Source organism: Parambassis ranga, chromosome 8 (assembly GCF_900634625.1).
Source record: "Parambassis ranga chromosome 8, fParRan2.1, whole genome shotgun sequence".
In the NCBI taxonomy this organism is placed as follows: domain Eukaryota; kingdom Metazoa; phylum Chordata; class Actinopteri; family Ambassidae; genus Parambassis; species Parambassis ranga.
Window position 1 is genome coordinate 7962058 of NC_041029.1, and position 24258 is coordinate 7986315.

At 42.5% G+C, this 24258-nt stretch overlaps 1 protein-coding gene across 3 annotated transcripts in view; it reads left to right on the forward strand.

Moving 5' to 3' along the window:
- Window positions 1–17153, forward strand: part of tmem104 (transmembrane protein 104) — a 49157-nt gene extending 32004 nt beyond the window's left edge. The window contains exons 10-11 of one of the 3 annotated variants that reach the window (XR_003671115.1): window positions 542–2755; window positions 17143–17153. Coding sequence is in view for 1 of the 3 variants with exons in the window: in XM_028412615.1 (XP_028268416.1) it covers window positions 542–1308 (767 nt within the window). In the remaining 2 variants the exon portion in view is untranslated. Of the gene's footprint in view, window positions 1–541; window positions 3647–17142 lie in introns of those variants that run through there. The other 2 variants (XR_003671114.1, XM_028412615.1) reach the window with 2 other exon arrangements.
- Window positions 17154–24258: the final 7105 nt, after the last annotated feature.

The following is a 24258-nucleotide window of genomic DNA, read 5'->3' on the forward strand; positions in this document are numbered from 1 at the left end:
CTCCTGGACATCGCAGGGCTATGACTAACGTCTGGTGTCATGGGCTGATTGAGTGCGTTTATTTGGGGGAGATGGCTTACCAGGCCACATGACTGTCAGCCCATAACAGGACTGCATGCCGCACTCAGGAGTCTCCTTTAGACACACTCGTTGCCAGCGAGAGGCATCTCCTAGAAATCAATTGGTGATGCAACCGAACAGCAGGAGGTGGAGACACACAGGGGGCTTCTCTATCTGCACCTGATTTTATACTGGGCCATGAAATGTTCCCTAGTTAGGTTTTTTACGCCTGATGTTTCTGGGACAAACAGCTGGAAGGCAGTTCAGCACTAGGAGAGTAAACTTTATCCACATGTGGTGCACTGCACTTTTAAATGCAGCTGTCATTTGAAAGCAAACTATTTATATACATTGTAAACAGCAGTGTCTATGTCTCAAAAATGCTTAATGTAAAGAAATAGAGTTAGAGATATAGAAGGATTTATCCTAGAACACAAGCCAGTCTGGTCTTTGTATTTATTTCTTGTGTTGTTTTTTGCAGCATTCACCATGATGATCATCTTGGCTTTAATCCGCATCGGAAAAGGAACCGGGGAGGGCCACCCACCGGTCGCTTCCCTCTCTGGGGTCCCCAACTTGTTTGGAGTGTGCGTGTACTCCTTCATGTGCCAGCACTCCCTGCCCTCCCTGGTGACACCTATCTCTGACAAGAAACGTGTCGGCACTCTGGTGTTCGCAGACTATGTCCTGATCCTGGGCTTCTACGTCCTCCTCTCGTTCACTGCCATCTTCTGCTTTGACAGCTCACTGCTGCACGATATGTACACCCTGAACTTCACAGACAACTGTAATGTGTTAGACATTCCTGTGCTGCGCTACTTCCTGGGCTTGTTCCCTGTTTTCACCATCAGCACCAACTTTCCTATCATCGCTGTCACGCTTCGCAACAACTGGAAGACCCTATTCCACCGGGACGGAGGCACCTACCCGTGGGTGGTGGACCGTATTGTGTTTCCCCTCATTACTCTGGTGCCCCCTATTTTGGTGGCCTTCTGCACCCACAACTTGGAGTCCCTGGTGGGAATTACAGGATCCTATGCTGGCACAGGGATCCAATACATTGTCCCAGCCTGCCTCGTGTATTTCGCTCGGCGCCATCTGGAGCCTGTTATGGGCAGAGATGCCATCAACAAGCACCAGTCTCCCTTCCGTCACGCCTTCTGGGTGTGGTTCGTTTTGGTGTGGGCTGCCTCGTGCCTCATGTTTGTCACAGCGAACATCATCCTGACTGATACTACTAAGAAATGAGTTCTGTAATTGTATGTCTGTACGGCCAGTTTCTTCATTCCAAAACACGAGGCCTTACTTGCTGCTGGTTGGGCAGTGTGCCTTTTTATGGGACGTGTGGCATAAACGAAATGTAATTAAGAGTAATTTATCATATTTGTTAAAAGGGACCAAATGTTTATGTTCTGTAAGGAAAGCTGGGACAGTGCATGACTACGATGAAGGGAATTTATTAAAATGATCTTTTGTCAAAAAACATTTGACAATTTTAGGTTTTTACTAGGTTCTGCACTTGCACAACTTTACAAAAATATAAGCTATTGTGATGTCTTTTTCACACAGAGGGTGCATTAAGGAAAAGCAGTGCTGCAAACTTTTTGTTTAAATAGATGGTCAGGCTTCAAACATCAGAGAAACAACCCTAAACGGGACTCTCACAAAAGCTGGTCTTCATAGTCACCAGACTCTTTTAACAAAATCAGTCATTTTACTTTGCAAATGATGAGAGGGGATGCTGTTGCCCCACGGCATTAATCACAGTGTCTGCTTAGCTCATTAATAACTTTGGTTATATTTATATTTGGTTATGATAATTTAGATGCAAATGACCACATTAGGACCACTAAGTCACACAGCAGTGCATCAGTAACTTCTGTGTTGTGATGTATAATGATTATTTTTGTTAATGGAGTCTGGTGCATCTAAAAACTTTCCTAGGTGTCTGACATGTTAAAAGATATTCTGTATTAAAGAGTATACTTGTACTGAATGTGGATGGATAGCTCATAAATAGAAACCAAATCATCCTTTTAAAGCACACTTCTGACCTAAAAATTCAGTATTTTAGCTTCATTTGAATCCCAAATGATTGAAAAGCTTTTGAGACTGTGAATGATCTCTTGGACCTTTAGAGCTAAATGTTCCAATAAAAATAAATCACAATAATTGAAACGGCAGAGCAGTGACAAGAAAAACAGGCTGTCACATGCAGACCGGTGTTCTGTTGCAAAAGTGCTGTAATGAGATTGGAACAGAAACTAACACCAGAATCAGGGATGATCATTCTTTCATGGCTGACGTATCTCCATTCCTCAGCCTCCAATCTGCTCGCCCCCTTGTGAACAATGAAGCTCCATCCGTGACAGATCAGCTGACAGATAGGCCTCCAGGAAGAGCTCCATCTGTGTTTATCACCAAACACTCGCACCTGTAGTTCACACACAGGGCATGTCTCCTGTCTTCAACTGCTCGGCACCCATTCATGACTCTGTCAGCTTCTTACTGTATCTATCACACAACACAACACCTGGCAGGGATAATGGTGATCTACAGAACTTCAGCTCGGGCTATGGGGAAGTCGGCGGGCCAAAAGTGAAGGGGAGCTATACAGCTTCATACAATCACCTGCTGAACTGTAGTCACCTCATTGACACTTGGCAGCTTTCTTCATACTTCACAAGTAGCTTCGGTAGCTGATTGGTTATAAATGTTTAGATTATAGCTTTAAATGTTAGAATACATGTCTGGATTTCCATTCATATGTCTTAAAGCCTCTTCATGGTTAGGTGAAGTACAAAACATTGTGCATAAAGAATAGTTATATTGATGCAGAATTTAGTTTTATTTATGGTGATCATATACTGTAATGCAGTTTCCTTTGGTCACATGTTGCTGTGCAACACAATCATAATGTTGCTGCTGTTTAGTGAGAGCTAGGTATGTAAAACATGAACAGTATACTGTATGTAAGTTCCACCACAGTGCTCAGTTACAGTGCAGTGTTAAGGTGTGCAGCTCTTTCAGCACTTGCTGTAATGCAGTTTAAATTGAAGGGTAATGTGCTGTGACTCAAGTGTTCTTAAGTCACTGCAGCTCAAAGTTTTCCACCCATGCGTTGTTGTAGCGCTGTTGTGCTCGTAGTAATTTTTAACTGCACAAAATACATACTGTCTCGCTCACTTTTATTACCAAACACTGCAGGTTGTCAGGTCAGATCAGTCCAGTGTGTGTGAAAGCAGATGAGTGAGTGTGTGACTGCTTTAAATTTTGAACACGTTAGTTGAGAAACGTGCCTTTTTTGGTGTTTTTCTTTGCACTAAACTTATCATCTCTGCCGTTTTTTTTTCCTCAGCTGCATGTTATCCATCTATGTGACAATCTGTGCCACCAAAAACACATTATAATCCTAATTTTCCTTTTTATTTTACATCTTTTTGTGTTTTCCTCGGTTGTATTTTCTGTTTGCTCACTTCAGTGTCTGCTGTTTACAATCATTTGGCCAGCCTGTGATTCAGCAGATTATATGGCTGTTTATGGCTTTAATGAATTGGATTTTTTTATAATAAAGGTTTTATGTTCATCTGATTCTCTTGAAGGTAAATTCTGTTCTGAACAACCTGGGTCAGGTCAGTCGTTCATGCAGACAGTCGTCATACCTCCAAGTCATTGTCATGCTTTTTAGGCTTTTTTAAAATATGCAACATTCAGTGACCTAAATGTTGTCATCATGTTTAATTTCATCTTAGTAGACAACCACTGATTTATCTTTGATGCTGTTCAGAGCAGTTTTTAAATATCACCATGTTGGCTACAAAGAAAAAAAAAATATGACCTTAATAAGTTAAATGTGGCCAATGGTTTCTTTATTTAGAGCAGGACTTAAGGTCCTAAATGCAAAATACCAGTCTGGCCTTTATTTATTTTTTAAACTGCTTGATCCTGGTGTAAAGGTATAAAGAGTTCTTTTGGGGAATTAAGTGCATGACTCAGTGTTGCTTTAATCATATCACATCCTCACTTCTACACAATTTCACACACTCCTGCTTGGCAGTGTTTGTGTCTGCTCTGCAGGTGATTGGCATTTTTTTAAACAACCCTGTTCACCTCAATCTTCCCTAAAGCACCTCGGAGGTTTTTTTTATTATTATTGATACATGAGATTGCTGTTTTTTTATTATCAAAGTAGACCTCCCCCTCTGAATTTCAATCTGAGCAGCGTGGTTTAATTCACCTGCTGCCCTTCTATGTATGTTGGGAGTGTCTGTGTGTTCGGGGACACGGCTTTAATTGGAAATGCAAACTTGGCGCTGCTTAATTAATTCGCGAGCTGTTTAACTGCTGTATAGTTTTATACGGCATGGTTACAAAGAGCACGCGTGTGCTGCAGATATTTGATCACCTGGGGACACATTTTTAAACTCCTGGCTTCATCTGGTTGTATCCAAACTAATCAAAAAACCTGAAGTCGGCCTGATCTTCACTGAAGCAGTAACTGGATCAGATTATCTGCAGAATTAAACCCTAATCTCATTAATCGGCTGATTTGGATGTGAGGTTACCACATATTTGATTCATTTTATATATTCCTTAGACATGTATATGTGATCAAAGGATTTGACTTATTTATGCTTTTCCTTAACAGGAACATGTTTAATACATGCACAGCTGATCTGTGTGTACATATGTCATGTGACACCAGAAGAAAAAACACCATTATCTGTTTCTAGTTTATGTAAGTATCAGAAATTGGTGTTAGCTTGTGAGACAGCTGTCACAGGAAAGTGGATCACAGACTCACCAGGCTTCAAAGTGTGTGCTTGTGATGGACCAATCTGCATCCTGAGTGTATAAACAAGCAGTTTATGGCACCTTCAGGTATGATGATGCCACATGACACAAACAAATCATTAAAGGTTGGATTAATTTGCTGAAAGTGCAGATATGGTTGGATGCTCAGCTAAATCTACTCCCAAGTTTGACCTTGTGAGGAGACAGTAACACACTGTACCATCTGCAGTCTGATCCATTCCACAGCTTTATTACTAGATTTATTTACTCTGGCTGCTACAGGTGCCTCTGTGACACCTGCTGGCCTTTACAGGTGAGCCCCTGCGGCGGAGGCGATTATGACTCTATCAATGGGCCTTATTAAGTGTCAGCAGCAGGCAGTCACACCGTGAAGCAGAGAAGAAACGCACCCAGCGTCCGTTTTCAGGCCGCTCACTGCTTGTTCACAGGTCTCGTGCCTTTCCTTGTCTGCAGTCATGTCGTACAACCTGCATGGCTGAAAGGTTCAGTTCACCTTGCCTCGCTAATGACAGTCATTTCACACAGTGGCAGTAAACACAGATAAGACACGACTGCATTAAGCAGTGCCAGAGGTTTGTTTACTGACTGTAGAACTCAAAAGAAAGAGTGAAAAGAGGCATTAAAAGTAGCAATCGACCATCTTCCTTTGTTAGCTTCCAACATCATTCACATTTAATATTTACCTGCCGGAGGGTTTAGCACATTTGGAGCTCATTACCAGCCAGGTGGAGCCTCATCTTGTAATGACAGATGGTTTTCTTTTAATTCCAGACAGATGCTCTCCCCCCCTCTTTTTTTTAATAAGCTTTTTTTCTCCCTGGTGCCCTGCCGCTGTGAGGTTCATTAGCACAAACAGGGCTTAGTAGAAGGTCTTGGTGAGAGATTAGGGTCACAGTATTTTAGTGATGGTAGCCAAACTGGGGTCTGACACTCAGAGCTGGCTGCGCTGACATGTGGCAAACTTGAAAATGTCCTTTCCAAATAAAACAACATGTGATGTCATCAGGATTCAGTGAAGGAGCAGCATCCTATGATTTGGATGAATTTTTTTCACTCTGACCTTGGATAGATTTTTCTCCCTCTTTCTCCTCTCTTCTCCTCTATTGAGAGGAAGGCAAAGGCTGCCGTTAAATATTCTGTCTGTCTGTGGGGCTAAGAAGAGTGTCATTGCATGATTTATAACCACTACACTCAGCATGCAGAACATGTTGTTTACATTCTGGAGGCGTACATGTCCGTCTTTGACCCATCGGCTCAGCAGTCCTTCATCACTCAGCACGCTCGAGCAAATATCAGACTGCTCAAACATTTATTTTCACCTACTTATCTAGTGCTTGTTGTTAAGTTTATGTCAATAAATAATAATAATTCCTGCCCGTGCTAATCCCAGCATCCTTGTCATATATATGTGTCATAGCACCTCCAGGAATCTAAAAGTGTAACAGCAGGCTGGAGATGGAAAAGGAGACCCAGCTTGTCCTCCTGCAGGACTGACGGCATCTCGTGCAGCTCAGCTCTCTGTTACGTCTGTTGGGTCAACAAGTGTCTGACTGCTTGTCTGCTGTCAGCTCACTGCTTCACTGAGGGAAAAAACCTTTTCTTTTACTGGAACTGGACCCTGTGACACCTGTCTGGTTAACAGACTCGGTCCGAGACACAACATACAGCAAAACCCCTCGGCGGTCTGTCACTCATAACCACTCACACGTGACCCCCCCCTGTACAGGAGGCTGCTTCTGCTGCAGGTCGTCTCCTGCATGTAAATTTACTGTATTACTAGATGGAGATAGATGTGTTCCAGCTCATGTATTCCAGGCATGTTCAAAACAAAATAAGGTGTACACACCAAGGAAATCAGCACACGTTCATTGCTGAATATCATAACGTTGAACTGTGAGGAAACAACTCCAGATGAGATGTGTTATCTTTCACAAACTATTTAAACCTTGAGTGGATTATCTCAGTCTGACTTTATCTCACAAAAAGTTTACTGCACAGAGTTCAAACCTGTTTGTTGTTTAATGGACTGAAGCAAAGTTCAGCTGTCAATAAAGAAACAGATGCACTCCTGCAAAATTTCAGCTGAGCGCTCGGCCAAGAAATAATCACTGAAGAGTCGATTAAAGCAGTAAGTTAGGAGGACAGTCCAGGTCAGAGAAGTCACCTCAGTCCTTTTTTTATCAATATGTGCCTTCTTTATTTTCAGCTTCTGTTTTGTCAATGTATTTAATGCCAGGTTATTTAGATCAGTTGTTTGTGTATCTTCAGCCTCACATCCTCTAGCACTGGTAATCTCCTTTTGGTGCTGCCATAATCTGTAATCTATATGTAAAGAAATCAACAGTTTCGCCATGTTTTTCTTGAGAGTGGTAAAAGAGTAAAGGTCAGAGTTTGCAAGATCATAGCGGTCAGTGTTGTGGAGATAATCTGATGGAATTTTACTTCTCAGATTATGAGATGTTTTAATCTGACGGTCATGTAAAGGTCATTGATCCCTGTAAAGGCTTCATCACTATCATCATCATCTGCTCCAAAGTGATGTACATAAAGTCAGAAATGATAAAATACAATGATTGCAGATAATTGTAGGCTGAAGTCCATAATAAGACGGGGATCCCGCTGGTGTCCCAGCAGCCTCCACCTCCTCACTCTGTCCTGTTTGCAGAGCTCCGTGCTGTCTGTCGGTGTGTAATCACAAAAGCCTCAGCGGTTAGAGGATCGGCAAGAGCAAACACTCAGAGACAGAGCGGCCGTTGTCGGACCCTCCGCTGGTATTTTCTCTCTGTGTCACCATGTCAGCAGAATCGTCCTCCAGACGAATGCAAACAGTCAGCTGCACGGCCCCACTCTGTGACAGGATTTCTGTTTTTTCAAGGATCTCCTCACCTTTTCAGTCTTTTTTTTTCTACATGTGTAACCTTTAAAAGAGTTCTGCCGCCTCTTTCTTTGTGACATTTTAACAGCTGTGTGCACAGTTGGTGCCCAGAAAACTTTAATTTAATTTGAAGTAAAGTTATGTTGAGTGTAGACTGTCCACAGTCCAGGACCTCTATTATGGTTTCCGTTGACAGAAACCGCTTCATAACACTGGTTTTAGTGGGGTCTGGTCTAAACACCGTCTCAGGGTTTATTTCTCCCACTGTGACTGAAATAGAGTCTCTGCAGGAAGCAACAAACTGCAATCACTTTATGGAAATCTTCAGAAAGGTTAGCTTGTTTTCTAGCCTTGGGACACATATGGATCCTAATGTCTGTCAGGGTGATGCACAGACATTTTCTCATGAAGACGTCAGACTTGATAAAAGTACTTCTACTAGTAGACAATCCTGCCATAATCAAACATCTATGGGCTCCACAGAGCTTCACACAGACGCTTTAAAGATGATCTCCTCTTCACGCAGGTCAGCAGACATAAAAGCAACATTATCCAGGTGTATCAGTGAGATGAGGTGGAGCCTGATGTGACTCAAAGCCATGTGAAGCCTCCTCATCCATCACAGGTTGATGCAATGTGTGTTGAATAGTTCAGATCGGACAATCTTGTCTCATCCCCCACACGTCCACACATTAGAGACACAATGAGCTAATAAAGTATTTATACAAACCTCAGTGTACCTTCAGTGTGTTTAAGACCTTCTCCTTCTGCTTCTCTTGAGATTAGACATCAATATCTTTTTTATTTGCCATTTACAAAGACAAATCCAGCCCTCAGTAATTTTGCTTGATATATTTAACAGAGGTCAGGATAAATTGTTATTCCTGAGTTAATCATGTTGCCGTTAATGCTCAGAGTTGTTATGTTAACAGTGTGGTGGTCATTTCTGCTGATCACCCATGAAATCACCCCATTAAACTTAGCTAACCTAGCTCTCCATGTCTGTGAGTCCCAGTTTGTTTCTATCATTAAGTGCAGCCAGGTTGTTGTTAAGATTCTGCTCCACGTCTCAGTCTGTTCGTCGGGGTGAAATAAGCTCCTCACCTGCAGGAAACCTGCGTGAAGGTTAACAGAGTTAATTATTTAATATTTAACTGCCCTCCTGAGGGCAACGAACGGCGGCTTTTACTTATCATTCACAAACTCCTCTTCATTATGAATGAGTGACGACTGGCTCTCAGCGTGAAAAATACAAAAATCCAGCTCGTGTGGGGAGGATTATGTTTTTGTTCTAAAATGGGGAGAAAGGTTGGGAATAATTGGATTGAGAGAAAAAAATAGAAAAGCAATTTCAGCTTTTTACCTCCATGTTTCTCAATCTTCTTTAACACACACGTCACATGAATTCTTTATTATGACATGTTCTGAAAATCACAGGTGTATTTTTTAGAGTTTGTCATTTTAATTTAGTGACTAATTAAGTACTTCTATAGAGCTGCACCAGTAGGCGGGACCTGCTCCTTGTTTTTACATGTAAATTATGCTAAAACTCAGCACTCTGTTCCAGCCATTTTGTGAGAACTTTAAGGTTAAGGTTTGAGAAACCGGCTTCTTTCCAGGAGGAGACAGCCCGCCGAGGATTGCGTGACAAAGTTTGGATTGATGTGGTCAGACAGCAGAGGCAAGGGGAGGTCTTAGAGTCACCTCCACACTCCTCATTAGGGTTCGCCATCAGAATGCAAAATGGCGAAAGTGACAGCAGCCTAAACGCTGCAGAGTGATGATGGTGAAACATCCGGAGAGGGACGGCGGGGCAGGTTTGACATGAGGCCAGAGAGGTTACTGCACAGAGCTCGCACTGACTGTGACTGAGTCATTTACAGTGGCCGTGTGTGTGCTTTATGTAGCAGTGTGATTAATGACACATCATGAACCACCTTGTCTGAAAACTTGTGTTTCTTGAGAACATTCATGATGAGACCCTTTTAGCTGTTATGATCATGTGACCTTTCATTTTGTGCTAACCGTACATCTGTTAAAGCTGTTGAGTTCTTGCTGCTGCAGTGACCCAGTTTACCCTGCAGCAGTGTGATCCTCGTGCCCGCTGGCCCTCTCAGACATTTTGTTTGTGTGCATTAAGATCTGGATTTATGCATGAGCGTGCCGACACGCTTGACTGAGTTGAGGAGATCCCTGAGATCATGCAGCTTATCCCAGAGTCTCGCTGTCCTCAGAGCAGATTAAGATGTTCTGTACTGTATCAGTTGTACAAGTTTTGACTTTCCAGCAGTGCCCCGTTGACCGATCCTCCCGCCCCTCTGCAAATCCACGGCCTCAGGTGTCATCTGCATCTGCTGACAAAGCAAGCATCGATTCACAATTTCAATCGCAGCATCAACAATGACAGCAGATGTGCTTTTCAGGTTTTATGGTGTCTCTGCATCTCAGGTTGTTCCTGTGAGGTTGAGCTTCATGCAGACCTTCAGAACAGATTGGTTTGTAGTAACTGAAGTCACCTTTGATGCCGCGGATCTGTTTGCGCTCCCAATTAATCCGTGCTTGCCTGGATTTCCTCAGTTCAATCTGTTGCTGTGTCTTTGAAATGTTACAGGAGCATCATTTGGGATTCAGGCTGCAGTTCAAATGAGCTGATGACATACTGTACACCCCTCCCCGCTCCTGCGTCTGAAGCCATCTGTCCCACCTGCCTCGGTCCTCCTCAGCTGCTACCTGCTTTGTGGTCCGACTCACTCTTGTATAGCAATACTGTTTTGGGGCAAATGACAGGTTTTGCAGTGTAGCTGCTTTATTCTGTGTGACGTCTGACTGTAGAATTGTAGGAATCGCTCAAGGTCACCGCCTCCCGCTGCTGCTGCTGCTGCACACAACATCTGTTTTTCCTGAACATAAAATGCACATATAAAACACAGTTAACAATAAATAGATGAAGTTATTTTCTTTGGATGACATTACAATGGAAAGTCAAGCCAGAAACTCATATTTCAACTTGACATCAAGCCATGGAGACATTTTAATGACATTTCTTGTGCTGTAACTTCACATTTTAAGCTATCCACGTCTCATTCTGACACTGTTTTACATGCATATATATATATATATATATATATATATATATATATATATATATATATATATATATATATATATATAGTCTGCAAAGTCTGTAAAGTTCCCTATCAGTTCCCTACTTATACTCTCATGTCACTAAGAAGGAGCTTCTTCTTTTCATCTTCTACACAGGAGAGTTACACTTTGGGCTCTGTGGACTCTTTTAAAATGAACTAATGAGTGACAAGCACAGCCAGAAGATAAGCTCTTGAAAATTTCATTCCAAATGTCATCAGAAAAAAGGAAAGAGGTCTGTGTCCTGCTCCCACGCTGCTTTAACATGGGTTAAAGGGGCACGTTTTAAACCACATGTTAAGCCGTAACAATCCGGAGCTGATCCCCTGTGAATGAACTGCAGGACAGCAACAGATTACAGGCGGAGATCAAAGCAGGTGTCTGTGGAAAGTTTGCAATATGAACAATCAATACAATAAAAAATAATTATAAAGAACAAGACAACAAGCAACAGCCCTGACTGATGTGACTGATGCTCGGAGCTCTGAGCTCAGGGACCTTCGGATTATCTTTACAAGCTTTGTGTCAAGTGCACCTTGAACACTTTCTGGACACACGTCATGTTTGCAGGTGAAGCCAGACAGCTGGAAAGGATCAGAATGTCTTATTTACTTAACGGATTTTTACTCACACATTTGTTGGTCAGTTGATTGACTGGTCATTGTAACTTAGAGCACTTTATATTACATCGCCGCTCTGTAATTTCTCTCCTCTTCTCCACAGCAATAAGCTTTCCTTTCCTTTCTTCTTCTTTTTTTCCTTACCTCGCTGTCTCGCCCTTGGTCTAGGTCAGTCCTGCCTGAGCTGGTGTGTGTAGGGTACAAATTGATAGCAGGCTTTGGATGTCATATCTAATTAGTCTCCAGGTGCCTTGTTTCTCATCCTGCCCATCCCCGTACCACCATCATCTCTCCATGACTTTGGTCCATTAGTGCCAACCTCGCCCTCCAATTTGTTTTCACCCAAATGACTTGTCAATAAGGCCGCTCACTTGTGCCGACAAGTGCCAAGAATTAACCCAACGGCCGCTTGTGCGATGTTTGTGTAGCCATGTACAGTCACCTCTGTTCAAGGTGATCGAGGAACAGATGTTTGGGAAAAGCAGGTCTGATCCACGGATTTACACCACATAAACATGTTTGTGTTGTTTTCCTCCCTCACCTGTTTATTGATATTGTTGTAACATGATGCAGTAACTCTTCTCCTGTCAAACACTTCATAGCTGCAGATGAAAGACTACATGAGACCATAAATCACAATTTACAGGCTGATTCTGGGTTTTATGTGACAGCATAAAGTAGAGCTGCAGTCTTTAAGCTGGAAGGTTGGAAACTGAACTCAAATATAAATTATTCATTAAAGATATGCTGGAATAAAAAGAATGGCATATCAGTGCGGTTTCTTTGTTTTGTGTTGATCAGCGACTCAGACAGAAATCTCTGATGATGACTTGAACTCTATTAAGCAGGAATTTGCTTTAAAAAGTAAAACAGAGTGTAAGAAAGTGAAATATCACTTTAATATGCTGTCCAAACAGCTCGCTACTCTGCCACGATCCACAAGTTTGTCTGTTTGATAAACCATCCTGCCCTTGCTGTCTCAGTAATCAGAGCCGGTTTGTCTGAAAGCTCTCCAAGGACCAAAGCATGCGTCTGTTTTTATTGCCGGTATTTACGGAGACACGACACAATATTTGTCCCGCTGAAACGTTGCTCCTGCCTCTGAAACTGTCCAAAGATTTACACTTGTCCTTCCCCTCTCCAGAACTCTACCCCCCCTAAAGGGGGAAGCTAGGAGCAGTGTGGTTAAATCTCTGCTTAATGCGTCTTGGCGTGTGTGAGACTCTTTGTTTCATAGGCATGAGAACTAGGCAGATCAGCGGCAGGTTGGACATCCTTCAGATTCATTCTAAGCTTTCTTAACTCCTCTTGTTCATGCTGACTCCTAATTGCTGTTGGATGCAAGCTTTGCTCACCAATTAAAAAAGGGGGAGAGTGGCATAGAGAGGTGGGCTGTTTGGCAGAGAAGTGTGGGAACATTTTCCCAACAGTGTCAGTTTCCATTAGGAATGTAAGCAATAGTCCTGAAAGCTAACAGAGGCCACTAATTGCATCTTTCATGGCTAATTGCACAAATGGTAAAAACACAAAGACAAAAAAATCTTTTATGAGAAATAACCATAAGGTTCCTCATTGTCATTTATTAGCATATATGATGACCAGGAGGGGTTCTCACAGCTCCTCCTGCCCTCCAGGAAGTTTGGGGACTACTGCATCTTTTTCACTGAGTTCTGCCTCAGGTTGATTCAGACCAGCGCTGGTCTCATTCCGTCAAACTCACAGCTATACGGCTGCGTCCCCTGACAGCTAGAGATGGTGGAAAAGACTCTCTGTGAGCCACTCATTGTCTCAGCAGATGGAACACCCGGCAGCCCCTGACAGCCAGATCCAGCACAGAGCCAGTCTGTCGGCACGAAACAAGGAGAAACGCTCCAGAACGCACCATGTGTTTGTGATGACGCCTCTACAGGATGGACTGGGTTTAGCTTTTAACTAAGAAGGACCGCCTCCTGTCCTTTCCTTAGTTCCAGGTGTCCAACAACAACACCAACAACAGACCAACTCATCGTGGCTGTGCCTGACTTCGGTCGTCCTGAGGGTCAGGGGGAGGGTAGAAACTACAAAAGCTGTTCATTTGTTCGACCGGCAGAGTCACACAATCAGACATTTTGATCTCTAATGATCATCATCATGAGTGATGGTCATTTCTCATGTTTAGTTTGTATCGTATTTTGCATGCATGGCTCTCTAACAGTAATTTATTGATCACTAAATAACATGATTAACAACATTTGATGAAACAGTACAGTGCACTTCTCTCTCCACATTAAACCTCTCCACAAACACCTTTTTGCTTCTGAGCCTTTTTAAAGGACAATAATAATCCAGATCACTTTCCTCCGAATCTAATGCCCACCCTCCACAAACTGTAAATCCACTAACTTGTTCCACTAATAGCCTGAGGAGGAAAGTCGTTAGGACTGCGTGTAATGGCTCATCGCTCTGCTAAGTGACCAAAGTCATTTGAAAAAATGCAAACTGTTTTTCCAAGTACTTGTACCTAAAGGGCAAACCTAGCAGAGTGAAGAAAAGCCTTTACAGTTGCATAAAACAGAAACGGCTTTGGAGCAAAACCAAGGTCCCCCTCAGTCAACCTGTAGCCGACCACAACAGGAAGAGTTCCTCTGCTGGCTGTGATGCTGATCTGCAGGATTATAAAGCATTGCAGTTTGTGACAGATGTGCACCTCTAATTTACTGGGAAAGTAATCACTCTGTGCTAACTAGCCACTGCTGCTAAGTAGGACTCATTAAGGCAGTGATTGGTGTCATCAGTTGGTTCAACCAGGTAGCTTTGTGCTGTAATGATCAATGCTAATGTATGTTTGGACCCCGATGTGTGCAGTAATTATGGGATATTTGCCCAGCACGTTATGAATGAGCACATTACTGCTCGTCTTGTTTGTGTTCTTCATCCATTCTCTGGCAGGCCTTGGCGCGTTCACACATGGAGGGAAACCCTGACCAAGCAGCCTTGGCTGGGCCTCGGGGGGGGGGCGAGCCTGGCCCAACACAACTCACTTGGCATGGACCAGACCTGTGAATTGAACATGACATTGAATCAAGGGCCCATCAACATCTCTGTTAATGTGAAAATTGCTCCATGGTTTGAAACATTAGCTCAGCATCACTGAGTAGCTGGGTGGGTATAAATAGATTCAGTTCTGTGTTACCCCTCAGTCTACTTTTTCCTTATGACTTTGGGCTTCCCATCTAATTTGTTGGACCTTTGCACTAGTTCACACGATAAAAGTGGTGCAGAAATAATGAAGAAAACAGTTGTGTTGTGATTAAAAAAAGAAAAAGAAAAAAATGGCTCAAAACACAATGAAAACTCAATCTATTGTTTTCAGTTCTGGGGTGTTTGGGGACTCACTGGTGAGCTGCTGTGGAGGGGCCCCAGCAGCAGCTTAGTTTCCTCTTTGCTGGAACGTGTGTTGTTTTGCGGCGGCACAGCAGCAGAGAGCAGAGGGAAACGGACGGTCGTCTTCCTGAAGCAGACAGACGGCAGCTCTGTGCTGTCGGGGCTCCACTGGGAGCTTTGGTGCTAATTGTGTAGGAAGAAGAAGATTGTTTTGGCTATAATGAAGGATCTGTTTGTTAACCCTGCGACCCTGCTGCAGATTGGGAGTTTGTCCACTCGTTGTGTGCCAGCTGACAGTTGTTTGTGGGCTTGAGCTCTGATTATGCAGAGAACAGCCTTGAATAAATGTAAACGAGGCCACATGTTAACAGGTGGATACATTTGCGAGTGTTGGGATGCAGTTAGCACACAGGTTTTTATTTTTTTTTCCATCACTGCCTCGTAGATTGGATTTGAGATTGATGACCGTCTGCTATGACGAAATCTCATTAGTCCCAGTGTCAGGCAGTTGCTTCCACAAATCCTTCCTCCATGCATGTCGGACCTGCAGAATAATCATTCTTCCTGCATGTCTGCAGCCTTGAGGGGGTCAATACATGATGAAGACGTCCATTCAAGTAGCAGCCAAGGTTCAGTGTCAAGGCTGGAGACAAACATGCTGTATGAGATTGTGCAGTGAGGTGTGCTGCGTTGGTTTGATCTGTCTCAGATGGGCTGGTGGTAGAGATGCCTTAACATCTGCCAGTTTCTCATTTTTAATGCAAATTTAAGAGGAAATAAAGAAGATTTATCAGCATCCCGTTACAAGCTTTAAGTTCATCTCTAGACAAGACATGAAGTGAGTCTGAAAGCAGACTGAGTGTATAAATCTAAATGAGCACACTGGCAAATGTGGAAAAAGCCTTCTGGGAAGTTCACCATGACAAAAATAAAACTAATATGAGTCTTTGGGGCTGGGAGAGACAGACTCATTTCCAGCTGATAAAATGGCCATTCCTTCTTCTCCCTCTCAGCTGTCCTGTTTATTGCATCACATAAAGCGCCGGGAAAAAGGTGTTTCCATGAGAGGAGTGAGAGCCACATTTTTTATTGGCTGTTAGTTGATTTTTTCCCCCTTTCTGCTTACCCAAAGATGTTATTTCTCCTCTGCCTCTGCTATCCCTCCATCCTCCTCCTCCTCCTCCCTTCTTCACCACCTTTGCCCCAAATCTTTCTTACATTCTATGAATTACACTGGATCGATATTATGTTATTTGTCTGTCCATGTTTTCTGAGGAGTGAAATATAGAGCCGCCCTCCTACACAGTCATCGAAACTCAGCCTGTCTCCTCTCACTCAACATAATAATTCATGTCAGACTGGCATCATTTTTTAGTCGTGAGGCAGCCGGGCTATTTCTGAGGAGGTGTGACAAAAATCTCATCACATGATTTATGGCACAAATAACAATAAAGTTACATGTGTGCTTCTTTTATGCACCATGACGTACTTCCTCAGCTTCAGCAATTAGTCCACCCAAAGCAGCTGCTGTAGGTTTTTAATTAACCATTTGTATCCCGTCTGACTTAAGAAGTCTTTGGTCCTGTACCTGTTGTTGTTGTAAGATACTTGCCACTATTAGGGGAACAGTCTTTGTAGTCGTGACCTTTTATGATGCTTTGAAGCCAAAATCCCCCCTAAAGGGTTTGATAGTCTCACACTTATAGATAAGAGGCAGACATCCAGAGGGAGCCGCTCCTCCTGTTTCGCATTAAAAGGAGCCAGTTGAGGTGATGCGGGCATCTGATTGTAATACCTTCAGGGTGCCCTTTATTGGAAGAATTCAGCTGGGATATAGGGAGCCCATGGATAGACCCAGAACTCTCTGAAGAGCAGCTCATACGGGTCAAGAACTCTTCAAAACCCCCTAAGAGGAGCTGGAGGATTTCCAGCTCCTCTTAGGGGGTTTTGAAGCAGCAGATTTTAATTGCATATTTATTACATGCATTGATTATACATATGATATTATTCACACAACTGCAGGAGGGTGCATAGACACAGGTGCTGTAGTCGTTTCAATCACAGTTGTGGAGACCATTTTTAAATGTGATATTTAAGAATTTAAATTAGGCGGGCTAAACTAATAGAGATGTTTGGAATTCTCTTGGTTGAGAACCCTCATTGCTTATCTCACTACATGTGCAAGAGCCGAGCCGCTGCTCCACATCTTAAACAGAGCTTTTTAATTGCTTTTCATTTCTAACGTAAATAACTATGGAAAATCAGTTCAAGCTCCTGCATGGGGCGGTGATGAGGGAGGAAATGTAACTCAGGGACATATCAATATTTATACTTCATCATCATAATTACACTCGGAGCATGTGATGTTTGAAAATGCTACAACCAGACTCGCTCTCATTTGAATCGCACAAGGCCAAGCAGAGAGGCTGAAAGTGTTGACTCACACTGATGTTAATGGGTCGAGGAAGTCTAAAGCAGTTTAGGAAAATGTGCTGTTTCCTCAGACTTCCGGCAGCTGCCCTTCTAGCCGTGTCTCCTGATAATTATGTTTATATACTAGAAATTAATGGTTTTTGTTCTGGAGGAATTCGAACGGCTGCCAAGGTCACATTCACTGTTGAACATTTTTATACAGCAGAAATCCTGCTGAGAGAACTTAGGTGGAGGTCTGGAGCTGCAAAACACTGATCCTGTTTGTTGTTATGTCTAGGACCAAAACACATGGCCAACAGGACTTCAAATAATTAGTTTTTTGTGCGCTTCTTTTGTTATTTTTATCCTAAAGAGTCGATACGATTGATTCCAAAAATGTCACAAAAGGAGTCAAAGGTCAATTCTTATTTCCGTCAAACCTGGCTGAGGTAATTAGTTAACGGAAGCAGCGGTACAAATTGGGATTCTTCTCATTGGTCCATTAAGGTGTAATTTTGTGAAGGCAGGATAAACAACAGACCAATTTCCTTCAGTGTCTGCTGCAAACAGGTAAGAACAGGGTGAAAAGGACACTGAGGTGATGGAAGTTTTAAACAATGTGAGACTTTAATTCTTGTTCTATCTTTTGTGATGGTGTTTCAACAGCACCGCTGACAACTCTGTGCTCTTCAGATAATGTTGGACCCACTCGGACCTTTGTGAGGAGAAAACTGCGGACTTGCATTCGGCTTTTAATCAAAGCAGCAGCTGTGGTTGGTGTGAGGAGGTGGGCTCCTCCTGGGTAATCAATTTGCAGAGGCAGATGCTCAGCAGGGCACAAACTTCTCTGGCTTGCAACAGCTGCTCAAAGAAATACGGAACAAGGAGGGACATGCTTTATTTTCCTGCTATCATCAGTTTGTTTACTCATCCACATGCAGCCATCGCTGATTATGAAACTAGGCTAATTCGAATATTTCAGTGGAGACAAAGATCTTTATGAGTGGTTGGTTGATTCAGACTAACTCATGTGAACCATGCATTTGTGCCATCGACCTGTTGTAATCTGCATCCATGACTCTTTCTCCTGCTCTTGTTTTCCTGTGAACCTGAGCAGCAGATTCCATTTCTCATGCAGCACCTCCAGTGTTGGACGGGTGGAGACAGATGGTGCGATGTTGGCGGCCATTCAGAAAAAGTTGCCTGATCCTTGGACACTGATGAATAGCAAATAAAGCATCTGTGGCTGAACAGAGAAATCCATATAGCTTCATAGCAGAGGCAAGAAGTCAAGTCATTAAACGTACCAGATTTAATGTGCTGAAACATTTATCAGCCCACAGAGGGACACCCGTCTGTCCATGTAGTGACACTTTTAATTATACTCTCTTCACAAATTGATCAAGTTTAACAAAGTTGAACTGTGAAGCCAGTGCATGACCACTTTGATGGAGAATTTTTTTGAAGTTCACTTGAGTAAATTATATTCAGGCTTTAAAAGAAACTGCACGTTGATTAGCATGTCATTATGCATGGAAGTGGTTCCTCTTATTCTGAATTAGAGAAGACATTTTCATCCAGACAACCTTCAAAATAAAAGCTTTTCAGCTCTGTAACAGCCTTCCATTAAATATAGAGTATATTGTAATGTTTCTTATTGATTTGTTTACACCTTGTTTCTGCACACATGCCATGTCCGCTCTTATTATCTTGACCTCATAATGGGATTGTAGCGGTTTTACTTTGTATGCTGCTTATCTGTCTCTTTTAGGCTTTCATCTTGTTTTTATTTGCTTTCATGTTTCATGTTTGAACATCCTTTAAACGGCTGATTTTGAACACTGGGCTAACGTTTGAATAAATAGGGACATCAACAAGAATTATCCTTGAAAAATAAATGGAAAAACAAAATGTGAAGAACTATACACCTGATTTGTGCACTTCACGGAATTGTAAGTAAGTATTGTTATAAAAACAAGGATATATATATATATATATATATATATATATATATATATATATATATATATATATATATATATATATATATATATATATATATATAGGATTTCAGTATTCTTTCCTCAGAGGCTTGAGGGGAGGTGATGTGTTGTAAAGAAACTCTTGACCTTGTTGCCAGCGACTTTGGAACGTTTCCATGTTCTCTGCGATAAAATAAAAAATAAATAAAACCTGAGCAGAAAAGAGTCAAGAGGGCGAGAAAAGAAGGAACAAATTTGTGTAGAAAGGGAGACCTGTGGGACTGAAGGTCCAGCAGAGGGCACGGTGTCAGAACGTGCTGTTGTTGTCACAGCGCGCATGCACACACACACGCGCACAAACACACTAGATCTATTTCAGTGTCAGCCTCACAAGATGGAGATTAAAAACCAGTTCTCCCCATGTTCTGATAACAGAACAGAAACACAGCCTGCCTGTTTTTCTTTGATTCTCCTGATGTCGGCTCTTTCAGCTTCCACCTCCTCGCTCTGCTGAGGGAAATTGCTGTGTATTGTTTTGCTCATTGAGCTGTCTGTTTGCTTTATCTGTCTGTTGACCACTCTGAGAGGTAAACAGGAGCACTCGCTGCAGTTCCTGTCTCTATCAGCTCATCACTGCAACTCAGTGGTAACCAAACCCATTACAGAAGTTTTAGTTGTCCACACAATTCTAAGTTACTTTCACACTTCACAGTGTGAGCAGGATATTTATTGAGACATTAATGTCAACATTTTTTTTATACATTACGTTTTTATATACGGAAGATTTATTTGCTTTTGCCTTGATCTGATGCCCATGGTCACCTGTGCAAACAACTGTTCATACTTTAAACTTTTACTTGAAAATGATTGATGCATGTCAAATTATTCATCGACCTGGAAAGTGTAACATGAGGTCAATATTTCCATCCTTGAAAACGCACCTCTACATGTTCATAGGGATGGGGGATCCACCCTGATGGGAGACAGAAATGGCGACCATAAAAGGGAGCTTTCATTGTAACCCCTTTACCCTGTTTTTATTTGCCTATAACCTTAACCAGTAGTGTTTGACACCAAATCCAAAAACTGTAGGCAAAAATGAAACTTGATGAAAACAAAACAGCTGATGGTGTCAGGGGAACTCGAACCCCGGACATTGCAAAGTGTCCCGTTAGCATAAAAATAACATCTGGTGGATGTATTATCGACCAAATGTGCCGTTATTTTTGTGAGGCTGTTGTGGTGTCAAATGTACCTCTACAGACGTGATATTGTGTTGAATTATTTATGTAAGTATTCAGCTTATAGTTTTACCTACTGCACCTGTGATCTATATTCAGAGTATAACAATAACCTGAGATCTGAATGACCTCATCATATTCGCTCAGCGTGTAATTTGTACTTTAACAGCTGGAAGTAATAACCTGAGGCTTTGGGCATCTTGGCTGTAATAGTTTTGTAAAAGAAGTGTAGGTTGGAGACATGTTTTTTTGCCCTTACACATTATGTTGTGTTACCTCTTAAACATTTTAATAGAGAGGTGGGAGCCTCCCTTTGCCTGTGTCAGTTTGTTCTTCAGCAGAATATCATGGATGTGTCAGGGCACATTAGTCTCTGATGCTTGCTCCACTTTTATATCCAGCACAAAATGGGCAGCGAGTTGAAAGGCTTTACAGGTAGAGCGTGGTGAAGGTCAGGGTAGCTCGGCACCCAGAGATGTGGGGGGTTTGTACAGGATAATTTCTTTGCAATAGGGAGGACTGAGCACATAAATGGTTTTCTACTTTCTTGCTGATTTCCTCCGGGGAAATTTCCACTTCAGAGAAGAGTGCCCAACAACTCCTTACCTCCCCTCCCCCTAACTCAAACTTCACCTCTGGTTTGGTGTGTGGGTGTCTTTTGTTATGTTCCTCTTTTTGTGTTTAGGTGTAATATTTTTCTGTATACATACTTTGGTTGTATACTCAAGCATTATACTCTATAATGTTTGTCCTTGCTGGTGTAGCTCTTTAATTTCTATTTTAAGGCCAAGATCTAAGTGATCGGCATCATGTTCAGATCACTGGATACATATTCTGATGTTGAAGTAGTGACATAATTATGAAAAACTTTTGAATTATTTCCTTTTTGGACAGTCTCTGTCACTGAAGTGTCATCCAGAGAACCCTCGGCCTCCTTATTACTTATCTTCTTCTGTATTGCAGAATGAGTACATTTTGGAACCTCCTTCTGCATGTAGTGTGGCAGATTGATGTGGTCATTCCTCCTGTGTCTTGGCCGTGCCACATTTGGCCTTGTGAAGAAAACAAAATCAATAACAAAAATGATCAGGAGTCAACCATCTGTAATGTCTGTGATGGTGAAATCCATAGGAGAGTATCAGGATGAGTCGATTCCTTGTTGCCAGACTGCAGGCTCATTAACTGTGAAGCAGAAAACAATTCATGGATCAAGACAAACTGATGGATGGTTGTTGTCTGTCGGGAGAGGGAGCTGAGGATATGCTTTATGACACTCTAGTACTGTGACTACATTTACAGACCTTGAGGATGGTTTCAGGATGTTGCAAGTAGTTTATGATGTTGATATAAAGCCGTTGATTGATATCTGCTTTTATCTAGGGAAGGTTTGCTGTGCATGAATGCACCTTTTCACACTGTCTCAAGCTCACACAGCCACACTATGGTGTGTTTAGAGTTTGAACATACCAGGAAGAGGCCTGTGCCAAAGCAGGACAGAAAAATGGGGAGTCGGACTGACAACACAGCAGGGGTCCACCTGCCTGAAGTGTGTCTTCACAGGAGGACTAGGTCCACCTCAGTTTGACAAACAGGTCAGACGAGGCTTCTGACATCATTAGCGCGGACCTGAATTGACCTGCACACACACACAGAGCTTTTGGACCAACCCTAAAGGACGCAGATGGAGACACTAAGGCTACGTTCAGACTGCAGGTCTTAATGCCCAATTCAGACTTTTGGTGAAATCCGATTTTTTGGTGTTTACAAAATGAAATGCGACAGCTACCACTCTCCTGTGTGAACAGACTGCGGCCCTGAAGTGACCCGCATGCCCGGACACGACGTCACACAATGTGTGCTTGTGTGGCTTTGTTTATGTTAATGTCCGATCGTAGCCAACATAATTACAACCAAATAATATTAAGAAGAACGCTGAGAAGCAAGAAAGCAGTAGCTGCAGCGTCTGTACAGAGATGTGTGGGAGTGCAGGGTGGGGAGATAGTAATGTGACTGCTTTTAGCAACACTGACTTCATTCATAATTTCAGAATGACGAGAACCTTTGAATACGTCTGCGAGCGCCTTTCTGTGTCACTTTCACAGCAAGAGACTTGACATCTCCCTCATCTGTGAGCAAGTGCTTTGGAGTTGGGATCTACTTCCTGGCAACAGGCGCTTGTTGCTAACAACACCGCTTGTCTGCCCGCTCCTGTGTCGCAGAGTTGTGACGTCTGTCGCCTTTCACTGACGCAAAAGTTGGATATATGCCGCATAGCCGTTCAGACTGAGGTCACATTGCAAAAAATAAAAAAAAAAGTGGCCTGGGTCGGATATAAAAAAACATGGAATTGAGCTGTTCAGACTGTCAGGAAAATATCAGATACAGATCACGTATAGGCAAAAAAATCGGATTTGGGTCACTTCAGTCTGCAGTCTGAACGTAGGCTAAGATGGAGGGGCTGAGCATTGAACATTTGCAGTATAACGGCTTATCACATGTGCATCTGCAACAATTACAAGGACAGTCGGGTTGACCAGAAGGTCACTTAGCCTGAAAGTGCCCTGACCAACATGAAGGGTGCTTGATGAGCAGACCAAAGGTTTGGACCAACAAGAGGAGCACTTTGGCTGAGAGCAGAGAGCAAGCAGGAGCATTAGCTTTAGTAATTTAGATCTTAAAGGTCAAGAGGACATTTGGTCCAAGCAGAGGAGCACATTGAAACAAATCCAGCTTAATGAGAGCCTTGCTCAAGGGCAGCTCAGAAGGAAAAGCTGTTCAACATTCTCTTCCCTGCAAAGATTGATAATAACTGTCTGAGTTAAAAAATCTGCAGCACTGTTTGTTTAATTTCAGCTTTTATGTCAAACCTGCCCTCATCATTAGTCTGTAGACGGCCTCAAAATGTTCTGTCCCCTCAGTGCATTGATTGATAGATTCAGTAAAGTCATTCTGTAAAAAGCAGATGGGGTTAAACGGACAAGCATGTTGACTTTGAGGGAGTTTCTTGGAGGGACATTAAGCTTGCATTGATTTTTATCTTGATTAGTCATTGGCTCCTCAGCGTGCATACAAACACTGCCTCAACAACGTTCTTAAAAATGAACTGTGAAGAACAGGTGAATGAGTGAATAAGAGAATTTCTTTCACTTAACCTTGGCTGTGTCTCATTACTGCAAAGGAAATAGCTCTCCGTAATGATCCGCCCTGTCCTTCTTTCATGTCTCTCTCATAGACATGGGAAATGAAATGAAGGAGGAAGGGAGGACCCCATTAAAGCACTCCCATTGCCCTTGCGCCAGCCATAACCAAAGACATGCGACACCGGAGGATTAAGCCCATGATGAGAGTGGACATATGACTAATATGGTATTTTGAAGGTCGACGCCGGACGGTTTCAGAGGTGGATGACACTGATCAGCTGATGTCCAGTTTAAACAAAAAGTTAGTAATTTGATTGGCCTTGGCATCATAGTGTAGTGTGACTCCAACATGTCAGTGCTTTATTTAACTATTCAAAGTAGTTATGAATTAATAACCAGCTCCTAGAACTGACACACTGATGAGCATCCATCCAAAGACAAGAAAACAATCATCACCACGATTCAGCTGTTAACAAATGAGAAAATAGCAGGTGATTAAATTCCACACGCACGCAGGACTCAATGAAGCATGAGGAGTCAGTCAAAGCCAGATTATCACACCAACAGAGAGCCTGTTAAGACACAGCTACTTTGTCATTTCATTTT